This window comes from Carassius carassius, chromosome 1, assembly GCF_963082965.1.
Source record: "Carassius carassius chromosome 1, fCarCar2.1, whole genome shotgun sequence".
Classification (NCBI taxonomy): Eukaryota; Metazoa; Chordata; class Actinopteri; order Cypriniformes; family Cyprinidae; genus Carassius; species Carassius carassius.
Window position 1 is genome coordinate 53312280 of NC_081755.1, and position 18228 is coordinate 53330507.

General features: G+C 45.8%; 1 protein-coding gene across 2 annotated transcripts; it reads left to right on the forward strand.

Moving 5' to 3' along the window:
- Nucleotides 1–6653: 6653 nt before the first annotated feature.
- Nucleotides 6654–17445, forward strand: LOC132096780 (E3 ubiquitin-protein ligase TRIM35-like). Of its 2 annotated transcripts, XM_059502505.1 has the most exons (4): nucleotides 6654–6785; nucleotides 6946–6968; nucleotides 7039–7160; nucleotides 16794–17445. In XM_059502505.1, exons 1-4 carry the CDS (start codon nucleotides 6678–6680, stop codon nucleotides 17312–17314), a joined length of 774 nt encoding a protein of 257 aa, XP_059358488.1. In that variant the 5' UTR covers nucleotides 6654–6677; the 3' UTR covers nucleotides 17315–17445. The 2 variants fall into 2 exon arrangements, with proteins under 2 accessions (XP_059358488.1, XP_059358404.1); XM_059502421.1 differs by lacking the exon at nucleotides 6946–6968 and having other exon boundaries at nucleotides 6674–6785; nucleotides 7004–7160.
- Nucleotides 17446–18228: the final 783 nt, after the last annotated feature.

Consider the following 18228-nt stretch of genomic DNA (forward strand, 5'->3'; position numbering starts at 1 on the left):
TAGCCAAAAACATTTTTGCATTGTTAAATGCTTCCTGACACTTCTCTGACCACACAAGTGGCCCTTTGGTACTAAGAAGATCAGATAGTGGCACCACAACAGTAGCAAAGTTTCTACTAAGTCCTCCACAGTACTCTGCCAAACCCAAAAATCTGTGAAGTTCACATCGGTTTTGAGGCACAGGGAACTCACAGATAGCTCAATCTTTGCTTCTACAGGCCTAACCTGCCACCACCCATCACCTTACCAAGATAGGTACCACGTGGCTCTCCCAAACTCACAAGAAGTCGTGGCCTAATGGTTAGAGAGTTGGACTCCCAATCGAAAGGTTGTGAGTTCGAGTCCCGGGCCGGCAGGAATTGTGGGTGGGGGGAGTGCATGTACAGTTCTCTCTCCACCTTCAATACCACGACTTAGGTGCCCTTGAGCAAGGCATCGAACCCCCAACTGCTCCCCGGGCGCCGCAGCATAAATGGCTGCCCACTGCTCCGTGTGTGTGCTCACAGTGTGTGTGTGTGTGTGTGCACTTCGGATGGGTTAAATGCAGAGCACAAATTCTGAGTATGGGTCACCATACTTGGCTGAATATCACTTCACTTTCACTTTTCACTTTCATTTGGCCAGGTTTATAGTAAGGTTAGCAGCGGCAAAATTAGAAAACATCAGTCAGGGTATTACTATATAAAACCATATCATCAATGTAGGCTGTTAACAAGATGTTGAAATGTACCTGGACCATTTCGTACTCCAAATGGCATAACTTCATACTGTAAGAAATTGTCAGGTGTCACAAAAGCAGATAACTCTTTAGCTGGATGGGTAAAAGGCACCTGGCAGTAGTGGTGAAAGTCATACTCAAGTAAAAGTACAGATATCTAACCGGAAAATGATTTTGGTGGAAGTATTTTTTTAATCTTAAAAGTACTTAAGTATTGAAAGTAAAAGTACAAGTAAAGCAAATAAATATATGTAAAACATGTTCATACACAGCTTGGGTAGCAAGATTTTGTTCAGTTTTAGCTCATTTTATCCATTTCTTATTTTTGGGTCAGAATAAGAAGCACTTTGTCTGTACTTAGTGTCTTTCATTCCAACATAAGAAAACATTTCTCGTATCAGCATCTGAAAAAGCATTTAGGTGCATTTACAGTTTATGTATTTCAGAGGGGACATAGATTACAGTTACAGATGGATAAATAAAGTTTTGTTTTTAAAATAAAACGTTAAATACTGATATTTGAAATTTCTAACATGAACAAAATAGTAGAAATGTGGAACTTAAATCGCCAGTAAGTGGCAACAAGTGACTGTTAATGAGTGAGAAATGGAGATTCATTCATTCAAAGCATTTGGCAGTGTTAATGAGTAAAATACTGGATCATTTATTCAACCAAATCTTTCAAAAAGCTGATTAGTAACGAATATACTTTGGGAAATGAATTGGAGTAAACGTATACATCTTAATTAGGAAATGTAGTGGAGTAAAAGTAAAAGTTGGCTGAAATATAAAAACTCAAGTAAAGTACAGATAAAAAAACGTAAAACGTAAAGTACGTTCATTCTGGTGAGTGTTTACATTCCTCCACAAGCGCACGTAAGCTCAGCTTTACAGAAACTCGCTGATCAGATCAGAACAACACCCGGACTGTGTTTTAATCATTCTTGGTGACTTTAATAGAGCCAATCTCTCCCGTGAACTGCCAAAATACAGACAGCATGTTACATGTCCCACAAGAGACAGTAATATATTGGATCCCTGTTACACCACAATAAAGGATGCATTTCACTCTGTTCCACGAGCAGCTTTGGGACGTTCTGATCACCTTCTGGTTCATCTTATACCGACCTACAGGCAGAAACTAAAATCAGCTAAACCTGTATTAAGGACTGTAAAAAGATGGACTAATGAAGCAGAGCAGGATTTACAATCTTGTTTTGATCTCACTGATTGGAGTGTTTTTGAAGCTGCTGCCACCGATCTGGATGAACTCACAGAGACCGTAACATCATATATCAGTTTCTGTGAGGATATGTGTATTCCTACCAGGACTCAACTAAATTACAACAATGACAAACTGTGGTTCACTGCAAAACTCAGACAGCTCAGTCAGGCCAAAGAAGATGCTTACATGAAGGGGGACAATGTCTTGTATAAACAGGCTAAATACACACTGGAAAAGGAGATCAAAGTGGCAAAGAGGAATTATTCTGGAAAAATAAGGACTCAGTTCACTTCGAACGACTCCGCATCAGTGTGGAAAAGTCTAAAGGAGATCACCAATTACAAGACACCACCCCCCAGCACTGTGGAGAATCAACGACTGGCAGACGATCTGAACGAGTTTTACTGCAGGTTTGAAAGAACACCCATCACCTGCCCTGAACGCCTCCCCACACAACCATTCACACCATTCACAACTCCTGCAACCCATCCTGATCACCTCTCCAAACAAGCGCTCTCAACATTCACAACTCCTGCAACCAACCCTGAACACCTCTCCAAACAAGCCCTCTCAACATTCGCAACTCCTGCAACCAACCCTGAACACCTCTCCAAACAACCGCTCTCACCATTCACAACTCCTGCAACCCAACCTGAACACCTCTCCAAACAACCGCTCTCACCATTCACAACTCCTGGAACCCGCCCTGAACACCTCTCCAAACAAGCGCTCTCAACATTCACAACTCCTGCAACCAACCCTGAACACCTCTCCAAACAACCGCTCTCACCATTCACAACTCCTGCAACCAACCCTAAATACAAAAAAGGATAATGGGGAAACTGGAGACAGGTGGGGAACAATCAATTAACTAAAACAAGGAGGAAGGTGACCAAATAAGGAAACAGGAAGTGATAATATGACAGACACCGTGGGAACGGAGGACACCTAGTGGACACCCAGTGGACACCCAGGGAACACAACCCAGACACTGTGACAGAACCCCCCCTCTACGGAGCGGCTTCCAGACGCTCCACGATAGACAACACAGAAACCAGGAGGGAGGTGGACAGGCGGAGGCTCAGGGGGAGGGACGGAGGGTCAGAAAAGAACAACATGGGGAACAGGCACCAGAATTGAAAACACAAAACCGGGAGACCAGGAGGGAGGAGGACCAGAGGAGGTTCAGGGGGAGGGACGGAGGGCCAGACTAACCGAAAGGAACAGGGACAGGAGTGAACACAAACACAAAAAGCAAAAACAACAACATGAAGCCCCCCAGGGCGGAGCGGAAGACCACCACAACCGTTTAGTCAACGCCGGAGCCCTCCAGGGCGGAGCGGAAGGCCACCACAACCGTGTAGTCAACGTCAGAGTCCTCCAGGGCGGAGCGGAAGACCACCACAACCATGTAGTCAGGGCGAGAGCCCCCCAGGGCGGAGCAGAAAACCACCACATCCTCGTGGTCGACGTCGGAGTCCCCCAGGGCGGAGCAGATGACCACCATTCCCCTGTGGTCGATGCCGGAGTCCAACAGGGCGGAGCAAAAGGCCACCCAGTGACTTGACTTGACTCAGAAAGTTCAACGGTGACCAGCCTTGTCTCTGGAAAGTCCATGGTACCTAGCCCTGGCTCTGGAACGTCATCAGTGACTAGCCCGGACTCAGGAAGATCATCGGTGACTAGCCCTGACTCTGGAGGGTCAGCGGTGACTAGCCCTGACTCTGGAGGGTCAGTGGTGACTAACCCTGACTCTGAAGGGTCCACGAACCCCTGACTCAACTCTGGAGAGTTCACTGGAACCTGAGACTCTGGAGAGTTCACTGGAACCTGACTCGACTCTGGAGAGTTCACTGGAACCTGACTCGACTCTGGAGAGTTCACCGGAACCTGACTGGACTCTGGAGGGTCAACTGGAACCTGACTGGACTCTGGAGGGTCAACTGGAACCTGACTCGACTCTGGAGGGTCAACTGGAACCTGACTCAACTCTGGAGGACCAACAGGAACCTGACTCGACTCTGGAGGGTCAACTGGAACCTGACTCGACTCTGGAGGGTCAACTGGAACCTGACTCGACTCTGGAAAGTCAATGGGCACCTGACTTGACTTAGGACTGCCTGTGGAGACGTGAGATGCCTCGGCTTCGGGCACCGCCTCTGGAATGGCCTCGGGCACAGCCTCGGCCTCCGGAGCAGCAACGGACACTGCCTCGGCATCGGGCACCACTTCGGCCTCCGGAACGGCATCGGGCACCACCTCGGCCTCCGGAACGGCATCGGGCACCTCCTCGGCCTCCGGAACGGCATCGGGTACCGCCTCGGCCTCCGGAATGGCATCGGGCACCGCCTCGGCCTCCGGAACAGCATCGGGCACCGCCTCGGCATCGACCACCACCTCGGCCTCCGGAACAGCATCGGGCACTGCCTCGGCCTCCGGAACAGCATCGGGCACCACCTCGGCATCGACCACCACCTCGGCCACTGGAACCGCATCGGGCACAGCCTCGGCATCGACCACCACCTCGGCCTCCGGAACAGCATCGGGCACTGCCTCGGCCTCCGGAACAGCATCGGTCACCGCCTCGGGGACGGCGACGGCCTGCTCGGGAACGTCCTCCTGGACGGCAGCGGCCACTGCTCTTCTCCCTGTACACTAACGATTGCACGTCTAAGGACCCCTCTGTCAAGCTCCTGAAGTTTGCAGACGACACCACAGTCATCGGCCTCATTCAGGACGGTGACGAGTCTGTTTACAGACAGGAGGTTAAAGAGCTGGCTGTCTGGTGCAGTCTCAACAACCTGGAGATTAACACGCTCAAAACAGTGGAGATGTTGATGCACTTCCCCCACTCACCATCATGAACAGCACTGTGACTGCAGTGGAGTCATTCAGGTTCCTGGGCACCACTATCTCTCAGGACCTGAAGTGGGACATTCACATTGACTCCATTGAGAAAAAGGCCCAGCAGAGATTGTACTTCCTTCGCCAGCTGAGGAAGTTTAACCTGCCACAGGATCTGCTGAAACAGTTCTACTCCACCATCATCGAATCCATCCTCTGCACTTCAGTAACTGTCTGGTTCAGCTCAGCTTCTAAATCAGACCTCAGAAGGCTACAGAGGGTAGTCCGGACTGCTGAGAGAATCATCGGTACAACCCTCCCCTCTATTCAAGAACTGTACTTATCCAGAGTGAGCAAAAGTGCTGGCAAAATCACTCTGGACCCCTCACATCCAGCACACTCCCTCTTTGAACTGTTGCCATCTGGTCGACGCTACAGAGCTCTGACCACCAGAACGACCAGACACAGAAACAGTTTCTTCCCTCAGGCAATCCATCCAATGAACAATTAATAATAACTGTGGAACACACTACACTTTATATTTATATATACATACACTTATTTATCTAACACACATACTTAGCGTACACTTACATTTTGCACATTATATAACTGTACATACATAATGCTCATTGTAATATACCTGCCATATATTGTCAATTTGTTTATTTTCGTTCCTTATCTACCTATTTGTATTTTTTTTTTTTTTTTTATTCCATTTTGTGTTTTTTTGTTCTGTCACTGTCATTATGTTGCACTGCGGAGCTTCTGTCACGAAAACAAATTCCTCTTATGCGTGAACATACCTGGCAATAAAGCTCATTCTGATTCTGATACTCCCAAAAAATACTTAAGTACTATAACAAAGTATTATTACTTTGTTACAATACACAACTACCTGCCGGTATCCTTTCAGGAGAACAAATTTGAGCTGTGCCAACTCTTTCAATGCAATCATTACACCGTGGTAAAGTATAACAGTCAGGATTTCTATCCGCATTAAGCTTTCTATAATCGGTGCAAAAACAATACGTCCCATCTGGCTTATTAACCAGCAGACAGAGGAGCTCCATGCATTGAAACTGGGCTCAACAAGATCGTGAGTCAAAAGATATTTGACTTCCTTACCTAGTATTTCCCTATTACTAGGATTAACATGATATGAATGCCGTTTAATAGATGGTGATGTACCAACATGAAAACTTGAGAAAATTGTAGTGCTCCAAAGAGTAAAAATATGTCCTTGTACTGCAGGTGTGTAGAGCCAGTAGGATACTTGAAAATGAGCAAGGAAGTAAAACAGTGAAGACAAAGAGACTTCACCTCTAAACACAAACTGTAACATAAGTTGCAACACTTTTTTGGGCCACTTCAGTGTGGCTGCTACACTTTCAAAGTGAGCAAAAACATCCTTCTCTAAGAAGGGTGGCACCAGAAGGATATTTTTGGTAATACCAAACAATGGTTCTTGAGGAACTAAAGGGTTCAAAGGTTCAGGAGACTCATCGCGCCTCCATTTCTGATCTCTGAAGAGCAGGGGATTGTAACAAAAGTCATTTTCATTACAGCTGTAGATCACTATATACAGTTATGATCTGATATATTTAATATAATGGACTCCAGTTGATTATTTGTGTAGATGACGATCATCAATCTTCTTCTGGATCTGTTTTATGTCTGTCTCTGAGTTTCTCTCAGATCTGAATGATGTGATTGTGTTGATGTGTGTTGATGGAGACGATTGAAGTGAATGTGGTTTGATTTCAGTCTCAAGCTGAGCACACAGAGCGTCAGATTAAACAGCAGTTTGAGAAGCTTCATCAGTTTCTCAGAGATGAAGAAGAAGCTACAATCACTGCACTGAGAGAGGAAGAGGAGCAGAAGAAGCAGATGATGAAGGAGAAGCTGGAGGAGATGAACAGACACATCTCAGCTCTTTCACACACAATCAAAGACACGGAGGAGAAGATGAAAGCCAGTGACGTCTGCTTTCTGAAGGTCTGATGTAACAGCATACACTGATTGACTGATTGATTGATTGATTGATTGATTGATTGATTAGTTGATTGACTGGTTGATTGATTGATTGGTTGGTTGATTTATTGATGTATGGTTGATTGATTGTTCTTGATTGATCAATGGTGTGTTTGTTCTGCAGGAGTTTCCAGTCTCGATGGAAAGGTGAGTGATCTTCTCTCTCTCTGCTTCTGATCCAGAGTCACTTCAGTTCTGATCCTGAATGTTCTTCCAGAGTCCAGATCTCATCACAGCCGGATCCACAGACTCCTTCTGGAGCTTTGATTCATGTGCCACGTTACTTGGGGAACCTGTCCTTCAGAGTCTGGAAGAAGATGCAGGACATCGTCCAGAACAGTGAGTCTGACTGCAGAAGATCTGAGCTTCATACACACACACTGGAAATGATGCAATATTGACAGATTTCAGCATTATCTGTGAAGAACCTGATCATCTACTGCACCAAAATCAGCAGCTCACTTCTAGAAATAATCAATCCCACAATTCAGTGCGCTTCACTTTCATTTTCAGTCTCACGAAACACCCAGAAGTGATTTCAGCAGTTTTTAAGACTCTTTATTTGATCAGACGGACAGAAACATTTCTAAAAAACTCAAATGATAACTACTGTTTATATTTAATTAATAATTCTTTATTTAATTATTTATTAATATTTTCCATCCATCCAACTTCTTCCGCTTATCCGGGGCCGGGTCGCGGGGGCAGCAGTCTAAGCAGAGAACCCCAGACTTCCCTCTCCCTAGACACTTCCTCCAGCTTTTCAGGGGGGACACCGAGGCGTTCCCAGGCCAGCCGGGAGACATAGTCTCTCCAGCGTGTCCTAGGTCTTCCCCGGGGTCTCCTCCCAGTGGGACGCGCCCGGAACACCTTCCCGGGAAGGCGTCCAGGAGGCATCCGGAACAGATGCCCGAGCCACCTCAGCTGACCCCTCTCGATGTGGAGGAGCAGCGGCTCTACTCTGAGCTCCTCCCGGGTGACTGAGCTTCTCACCCTATCTCTAAGGGATCGCCCAGCCACCCTGCGGAGAAAGCTCATTTCGGCCGCCTGTATCCGTGATCTTGTCCTTTCGGTCATGACCCAAAGCTCATGACCATAGGTGAGAGTAGGAACATAGATTCGCCTTGCGGCTCAGCTCTTTCTTCACCACGACAGACCGGTACATCGACCGCATTACTGCAGAAGCTGCACCGATCTGTCTGTCAATCTCCCGTTCCATCCTTCCCTCACTCGTGAACAAGACCCCAAGATACTTAAACTCCTCCACTTGAGGCAGGAACTCTCCACCAACCTGAAGTGGGCAAGCCACCCTTTTCCGACTGAGGACCATGGCCTCGGATTTGGAGGTGCTGATTCTCATCCCAGCCGCTTCACACTCGGCTGCAAACCGTCCCAGTGCATGCTGAAGGTCCTGGCTTGATGAGGCCAACACGACAACATCATCCGCAAAGAGCAGAGACGAAATCGTGTTGTCACCAAACCTGACCCCCTCCGGCCCCTGGCTGCACCTAGAAATTCTGTCCATAAAAATCATGAACAGAACCGGCGACAAAGGGCAGCCCTGCCGGAGTCCAACACGCACCGGGAACAAGTCTGACTTACTGCTGGCAATACGAACCAAGCTCCTGCTCCGGTCGTACAGGGACCGGATAGCCCTTAGCAAAGGGCCCCGGACCCCATACTCCCGGAGCACCCTCCACAGGCCGCCGCAAGGGACACAGTCGAATGCCTTCTCCAAATCCACAAAGCACATGTGGACTGGTTGGGCAAACTCCCATGAACCCTCCAGCACCCTGTAGAGGGTATAGAGCTGGTCCAGTGTTCCACGGCCTGGACGAAAACCACACTGTTCCTCCTGAATCCGAGGTTCTACTATCGGCCGGATTCTCCTCTCCAGTACCCTGGCATAGACTTTCCCAGGGAGGCTGAGAAGTGTGATCCCCCTGTAGTTGGAACACACCCTCCAGTCCCCCTTCTTAAAAAGAGGGACCACCACCCCAGTCTGCCATCCCAGAGGCACCGTCCCCGACTGCCACGCAATGCTGCAGAGGCGTGTCAGCCAAGACAGCCCCACAACATCCAGAGACTTGAGGTACTCAGGGCGGATCTCATCCACCCCCGGTGCCTTGCCACCGAGGAGTTTCTTGACTACCTCTGTGACTTCAGCTTGGGTGATGGACGAGTCCACATCTGAGCCCTCAGCCTCTGCTTCCTCAATGGAAGACGTGACAGCAGGATTGAGGAGATCCTCGAAGTATTCCTTCCACCGTCCAACGACATCCCCAGTTAAGGTCAACAGCTCCCCACCTCTACTGTAAACAGCGTTGGTAGGGCACTGCTTCCCTCTCCTGAGGCGCCGGACGGTTTGCCAGAATCTCTTCGAGGCCCCTTATAGTCCTTCTCCATGGCCTCACCCAACTCCTCCCAGGCCCGAGTTTTTGCCTCCACAACCACCCGGGCTGTAGTCCGCTTGGCCTGCCGGTACCTGTCAGCTGCCTCAGGAGTCCCACAAGCCAACCAGGCCCGATAGGACTCCTTCTTTAGCTTGACGGCATCCCTTACTTCCGGTGTCCACCACCGGGTTCGGGGATTGCCGCCTCGACAGGCACCGGAAACCTTACGGCCACAGCTCCGAGCGGCCACTTCGACAATGGAGGTGGAGAACATGGTCCACTCGGACTCAATATCTCGAGCCTCCCTCGGGATCCGGTCGAAGCTCTGCTGGAGGTGGGAGTTGAAGATCTCTCTGACAGGAGACTCGGCCAAACGTTCCCAGAAGACCCTCACAGTACGTTTGTGTCTGCCAAGTCTGTCCAGCTTCCTCCCCCGCCATCGGATCCAACTCACCACCAGGTGGTGATCGGTTGACAGCTCCACCCCTCTCTTCACCCGAGTGTCCAAGACATACGGCCGGAGGTCGGATGAAACGACCACAAAGTCGATCATCGACCTACGGCCTAGGGTGTCCTGGTGCCACGTGTACTGATGGACACCCTTATGCTTGAACATGGTGTTCGTTATGGACAAGCTGTAACTAGCACAGAAGTCCAATAACTGAACACCGCTCGGGTTCAGATCAGGGGGGCCGTTCCTCCCAAACACGCCCCTCCAGGTGTCACTTTCGTTGCCCACGTGGGCGTTGAAGTCCCCCAGTAAAACGACGGAGTCCCCAGTCGGAGCACTTTCCAGCACCCCTCCCAGAGACTCCAAGAAGGCTGGGTACTCTGCACTGCCGTTCGGCCCGCAGGCACAAACGACAGTGAGAGACCTATCCCCGACCCGAAGGCGCAGGGAAGCGACCCTCTCGTTCACCGGGGTAAACTCCAACACATGGCAGCTGAGCTGGGGGGCTATAAGCAAACCCAAACCAGCCCGCCGCCTCTCACCATGGGCAACTCCAGAGTGGTGAAGAGTCCATCCTCTCTCGAGGAGTGTGGTTCCAGAGCCCAAGCTGTGCGTGAGGTGAGCCCGACTATCGCTAGTCGGAACCTCTCAACCTCACGCACAATCTCGGGCTCCTTCCCCGCCAGTGAGGTGACGTTCCACGTCCCTAAAGCTAGTTTCTGTGTCCAGGGATCGGGCTGTCGAGTCCCCCTCCTTCGACTGCCGCCCGATTGTCTAAGCACCGGCCCCTTACGGTCCCTCCTGTGGGTGGTGAGCCCACGGGAAGGCGGCCCCACGTCGCTCCTTCGGGCTGAGTCCGGCCGGACCCCGTGGGGGGAAACCTGGCCACCAGGCGCTCGCATACAAGCCCCAACCCTGGGCCTGGCTCCAGGGTGGGGCCCCGGCTGCGCCATACCGGGCGACGTCACGGTCCTTTGATTTTGTCTTCTCATAAGGGGGTTCTGAACCGCTCTTAGTCTGACCCGTCGCCTAGGACCTGTTTGCCTTGGGAGACCCTACCAGGGGCATATAGCCCCGGACAATATAGCTCCTAGGGTCATTTGGGTACTCAAACCCCTCCACCACGTTAAGGTGGCAGTTCAAGGAGGGGAATTAATATTTTGAATTAGGTTTATTTATATACAGAGAATAAGAGAGCGAGCATAAGAATATTCTCCAAGAATCAGCTAAAAACGCATCTCTTCCTTCCAGAGGCGTCACACAGCTTCCAAAAGACAAAAAATAGCTGTTTAATATTTTCTATATTTAATATAATCACACCGGGGTGATTATAACGTTCATTGAGTCATATCATCAGCTTCTAAATCAGATCTGTGTTCGTTCGCTGACAGGCACTGAGCCAGAAACAGACACGTTTCTACAGAGCTGTGTATTATAACCAATCACACATGATGCTGTTGAGATTATGAAAGCATCGGCCAATCAGATGTGTTCAGATGAGTCATCGCTAAAACACTGGGTTTCTTCACTCGCTCGCGGACTGAATAACTCTATCTGCCGAATTCTCTTTTCAGAAATAACAAAGTGCAGATGTTTGTATGAATCTGTAAGATATTAATTTTATACTGATTTTAATGGGAGTTTTTGAGAGTGCTTGAACTCTAGACAGTCAGTGAAAATGTTCTTTACTCTCTTTCTGTACAATGAAAGTGTTATGATTAGTAGCCTAACTAATGTTTTTATTCACATTAACTTTCAATGTTAAATCCACATTAAATATAAACTCGGTCACATTATAACTTACGCTCCTACTACACTTATACAACTGTTCACAATACGCTAGATTTTTATTAAGTTTCTTATTCGACTCTAGGATTGCCTGATGCACACAAGAATGTTTCAGCCTAACTTTGTTCAATCTTGGGACTCTGTACCTCCGGTCTGATGATAATAATTCAAACCCATTACGCAGGACATGCTTAGGAACAGAAACTATATTATTGGCCAGTCTTAACAAATTCTTATAATAAGCTGAATCATATAACTTCTCAATGGGCTGACCGACAATCCTTGAGCAAATTTATAATTGATGAAACAACTTTGTTTTTAGCACAACAGACAAACTCATATACCAAATGGAGTTACAATATTGCAGTTCACTCATTATCATGGACATAAAGAACAACAGAAGAATCTGCTTTCTTACTCTGAATGACTGAAGATGATTCTCTGCTTTGTTCTTTTACAGAGAGCATCGATATGATCTTTCCATGATAACATATCATCAATCATCCCTCCTAAATATTTGTGTTTTAACCTGTCGAAGTTTTCCATTCTGAATTAAAACAGGTGTTGTATTAATATCAGATGTAGACCTAAAGATAATCTCTTCAGATAATCAGAAACAGGAAGTCAGAGAGAGTCTCCTCTGGGCTATTATTGGACACAAGATTTGTCTGACAGTATTTTATCAGCGCCATCTTTTCTTTGGTCAAGCTCCTCTGTTTCCTCCTTCATTTCACGCAGATGCTCCTGATGCTTTAATATTCTTCTGCATCAAACTATTGGGTAGTTAAATGGTTAAAAATGGGGGTTGCCAATAAGATGTATAAAAAAATAAATAAACTGTCTTCAGAAAATTTTTAGTCGAGGGAAACCCTACTAGAAAGAGTCCCGGGGGGTGCTCGACGTACTGAGAGAAACGTGGGAGGAGGGACCATCTCAGGGCAAAAACGAAATTCAGTATGTGCTGGACTTGAGAACAAAACTCCACACATTGGGGCGGCTATCAATGGAGAATTTGTTACAAGCCCAGGACCGCCAGAGCCAGCTGTATAACAGGGGAACTAGGTTACGCAAATTTGCACCGGGAGAGAAAGTACTTGTATTACTCCCAACATCGAGCTCCAAATTAATGGCTAAGTGGCAGGGACCGTTCGAGGTCGCACGACAGGTCGGAGATCTCGATTATGAGGTAATACGGTCCGATAGGAACGGGTCCCGTCAGATCTACCACCTCAATCTCCTTAAAAAATGGAATGAGGCGGAATCAGTGATGTTGGCAACGGTGATTGGCGGAGAGGATGATCTCGGGCCAGAGGCGAATATCAAACCACAATCCCTCGCCCTGGCTCCAGGTGGAGATCACCTCTCGCCGTCCCAACTCACTGATTTAACGAAATTGCAGGCAGAGTTTGCCGACGTCTTCTCGCCCCTACCGGGCCGTACTAACCTGATTCAGCACCATATCGAGACCGAGCCGGGCGTGGTAGTTCGCAGCCGGCCGTATCGAGCCCGATAGTTTTAGTTCCGAAAACGGACGGCTCAGTCCGTTTCTGTGTAGATTACCGCAAGGTGAATGCTGTGTCGAAATTCGACGCGGATCCAATGCCGCGGGTTGACGAGTTGCTTGATCGGCTAGGCACGGCTCGCTTTTATTTGACATTGGACTTAACAAAGGGCTATTGGCAGATCCCCTTGTCTCCATTGTCCAGAGAAAAGACAGCTTTCACAACGCCGTTTGGATTACACCAATTTGTTACCCTTCCGTTTGGCTTGTTCGGGGCTCCAGCTACCTTTCAGCGCCTCATGGACAGGATCCTACGGCCCCATGCTGCGTATGCAGCTGCCTACCTAGATGATATCATTATATTTAGTAATGATTGGCAGCGGCATATGCAGCATCTGAGGGCTGTCCTGAGGTCGCTGAGGGGAGCGGGGCTCACGGCCAACCCAAAGAAGTGTGTGATTGGGCGGGTGGAAGTACGGTATCTGGGCTTCCACTTGGGGCATGGGCAGGTGCGTCCCCAAATTGATAAGACAGCCACTATTGCGACCTGCCCACGTCCCAAGACCAAAAAGGAGGTGAGGCAGTTCTTGGGGCGGGCGGGATATTATAGACAGTTTATTCCTAATTATTCGGACCTCACCAGCCCTTTGACTGACCTCACTAAAAAGGAGGTGCCAGATACGGTCCAGTGGACGGAGCCGTGTCAGCAGGCCTTTACTCAGGTCAAGGCTGCCCTGTGTGGCGGGCCGTTGTTACACTCTCCTGATTTTTCTCTCCCTTTTCTGTTGCAGACAGACGCGTCGGACAGGGGGCTGGGGGCAGTCCTGTCCCAGGAGATAGAGGGAGAGGAACGAACGGTGCTGTACATTAGCCGGAAACTCTCGAAGAGAGAGGCTAAGTACAGCACCATCGAAAAGGAGTGCCTTGCCATCAGATGGGCCGTCCTCACCCTCCGCTATTATCTCCTGGGGCGGGAGTTCACCCTCTGTTCGGACCACGCTCCGCTGCAGTGGCTCCACCGCATGAAGAATACCAACGCGCGGATCACTCATTGGTATCTAGCTCTTCAGCCTTTTAAGTTCAAGGTGATCCACAGGCCGGGTGTTCCTCTCCAGAAATGGGGGGGGGGGGGCTGCAGTCCGGATGGCTCCCCGGCCTGAGTCGGGCGGTGGGGGTATGTGGCAGGGGGGGCGTGGTTTAGCGAAGTCTGCAGCGGGAGAGAGAATCAGGAGACGAGCGGTAAGTGAGTGGTTTGGGCGAAAATTATCATCACCTGTTTCTGGTTCTAGTAATTGGCGTGGAGAGAGTATAAAACGGCAGGAGAGTCAGAAGCAAGCGAGAGAGAGACGGACTGCTGACGCGAAGCCGGAAACGAAACCGGAAAGAGTAAATCGGAAGTGCCGGGACAACGTGCCAGAATAGAAGTCACCATTTGGTGTTTGAAAAGTTTAAGTTATTTTCTGTTTAATAAATACGTCAGCAGTCCTGCCGACCCCTTTGTCCTCTTCCTTGCCCACACGAACTTACTACAGATACGATATGATATTTGGTCATGAGACATGCAGGTCTACAATGGTTTGATTTGTCAAAATGATGTAAATGAGGTATAACACTTAACCTTACTTTAGGTCTCTTGTTGATAATTGTAAACTGTTTTCCTGCTCCTCATCGTCAATCGAAGCAAATGTCTCTCTGAGAAAGTGTAGGACTGCACAGCACAAAAATATGGTTATAAAATAATAATGGCGTCATAAAATACATTTGCATATGAGACTAAACACTTACTTACTTTCAGTGTTCTCTCTGTTAAAACCTCCGTATCTTCACTGCGAGTCAAAGGAAATGTTTTCTGAGAGAAAAGTTTCGGGCCGTTTAAACTCGCATGTAAGTTACCGGTATATATCACTATAAATTTAATTTGTTATAAAATATATATTGCAAATGAGATTGTGATGGTAATGAATGTGATAGGAAGCAAAATCAGTGTGAACATATATTTATTGACGACAGATACGGTGAACACAAACTCCGTGAAGACAATGATGAACTCCGTGGGTGATGATGTTATCTCTCGGCTGGGTGGCGCAGTGGCTCGATGGCTGGTGATGATGTGGCGTGAATCTCCCATGATGAATACAATCCAGTGACGATCAACGGCGAAATAAACAATCCAACACGAACAAGACCAAGACAACCCAACAAGACAGTCCAACATCCGGAACAACTATCAGACAAGGAAGGAGAGAATGAGGTGAGTATATGTAGCTGACGGTAATGTGAGACACCTGGTGCGGGGACTGATTAGCAGCTGATTCCAATGAGCATGATGTAACCACATGAAAGACACCAAATCACAGGACCTGAGAACACAGCCGATCCATGCACCGTGACAGAGATAAAACCCTTACTTTCAGTGTTCCTGTTAAAAAGCAACCTCCTCGTCAGATGTGATGTTATAAAATTATTACTGTGTGAATAACATAAATCACTTCATCTCTGTATTTTCCATCCTTGCATCGCAATTCGATGGTCAAAAAAAATAAAAAAATAAATAAACATCTGATGTATAATTAGTAAATTAGGTTGAATTGAACATTAGAACTACAATTACAAAATCTGGAGAAGAATGGAGTATAATAATGTAACCCGTGCTTGTAATTTGTGTTCTGCATTAATCCCATCCAAGTGCACACACAGTTAAAAACTTCTTTATGTACAGCAGTGGTGCTATATAGCACCTAAACCTCCCCAAAGAACTGCTGAAGAACCACTCGAAACATTCCCAAACACATTGACTAGATCTTGATTCTCGGGTTATATAGATTATGTTGATCTATAGTGTGCGCTGGTCAAAGTACACTCTGAGTAATAAATAATAATGAGGTCATGATGCCCCGCTTCCCTCCAACTCTAGCACACTCTATTCTAATTCTATTCTTTATAAAATCTTGTCCCTTTCAGACTGGCACTCCATTCATTTACTAACTACTTGTTTTCTTAAAAAAACACTAGCTTATCTGTTATTTTATTCCTTTTCTTTTCTAGCAGTTTTCTTTTCATTTATTATACAATTAGTAGAGTGTGAGAGAGTGTGTGTGTGTGTGTGTGTGTGTGTGTTAATATAAATAATTGTGTGTGTTTTTGTTCTTTTTATTACTGTAAAAATCTATTAATCTATTATTAATTATAACTAACTATATTTCATTTTCTAATCATTCAATTGAATATTTTTTTAGATTATCATCTAATATTTATAATTTATTTTAAGAATTACTTTAATTACTGAATAATTAAATAACTGAATTATTTTAGTTGTAGTTTGTTTATCAGCAAGCTTTTGTTGGTGTTATTTTTTATAACATTTATTATTATTATTATTATTATTATTTCACCACATTATGGAGGAATACTATCTAGTGTTAATTAATAATAATAATATTATTATTATTAATAATAATAATAATAATAATAGTAATAATAATAATAATAATAATAATAATAGATAGTATTTAGTAAACGCTCTGTGATTCAAACAAGAGAAACAGTGAGGGAAATCATAAAGATATAATCATTATTTCTGTATTATTATAATCTCATTTGAACATGAAATCATGAGTAAAGTTCTGTTTAAATGTAATATTTTGTATTAAAAGCAGCTTCTGACTAATTGTATAAATGAATATGTTTTCAGTTTGTGTCCCTCACTGTTTCTGATTGAACGTTCAGTCTTGATGAATCAATCAGACAGAGAATGACTGACAGTGATGAGAGTGTCATAATTCATTATCATCTGTGTTGTGTTCACTCTTGATCATGATCTGTTGATTGTGTGTCATCAGCTCCTGTGATTCTGGATCCAAACACGGCTCATCCTCGTCTCGTTCTGTCTGATGATCTGACCAGTGTGAGATACAGCGGTAATCAATCCCTTCCTGATAATCCAGAGAGATTTGATTCTCATCCCTGTGTTCTGGGTTCAAAGGGTTTTAACTCAGGAACACACTGCTGGGATGTGGAGCTTAAACAGAGTTCAGACTGGATTCTTGGAGTAACTACAGCATCAAACCAGAGGAAGGGATGGGATTTCTATGACACTGATGTCTGGAGTGTGTGGTATGATGAGGACGGAGTGTATTGGTTTGAAGAGTTTGATTCAGGTTCTGGTTTTCGTGTTGAACGTAATCTTGATCGTGTGAGAGTGAATCTGGACTATGAGAGAGGAACAGTGTCATTCTCTGATCCTGTAACTAACACACATCTACACACATTCACAACCACCTTCACTCACACACTCTTTGCTTTCTTCTGGTGTTATGATTCTTCTTCTTCTCTGAGGATCTTATCGATCAATAGTCAGTAATCTGTAGCTCTGGATCTTCCTGCTTTCATTTTTTCATCATGTCTCAATATTTAATCCACATCACATGAGTAAGAGACTCTTGATCTGGACAACAGATCAGAAAACAAGCACATTTATTCATCTTTAAAAATGAAGAAACACGTGATGAACTATTAGACTAAACCGTCTTAATCATATCTGACCAATGAGAAACTGTGATGTGTCACAGATCCCTGATTATATAATTCAGTTTAATTCAAAGCAGCTTTAGATTAATAAACAGGAAAATAACAGCTTCAGTGTTGGAAAATGCATTTAAAACTGAATTAATTAGTTCCTAATGTCAGATATGAAGCAGATCTTCAGAAGACAGTATATCGTGTCATTATTCAGATGATGGTTATGTTCTGTTTGGGTTTAGTTTTCCCCGTGTTTCGGTTTCCTGATTTAGTTATTCATTAGTTTCTCTGGTTTTGATTGTTTCAGTTCTCTCTGATCACATTTTCTAGTGTTGTGTCCTGTGTTTTGCCTTAGCTCCTCAGTTCTGCTCCTGATGTTATCTGTGTTGGTTTTCTCTGAGTATGATATTAAAGATGTAAAATGAAGTCAAACATTAACAGTGACAACTTCTTTATTTAACACCCCAAATCATTTTTGTATGCAGATAAAATGTATACTCAGTAACAATTCTGGATTTTACCAAAGATTTAAACATCATCACCAAATCCACATCTTGATCTTCTCTCTTACATTGATGGACTTTAGAATAAGACTTTAGCCAATTTAGCTTGATCCACCAAAAAGTTGACATTCTCCTCGCCAAGAACATCTATACATATTTCCAAAAATAAATATTGTCTTATTAAATAACACACAAAAAAATGATTTTCAGAACACAGTAACATTTAAGTGAGTTTGCGTATTTAAGCAAAAAA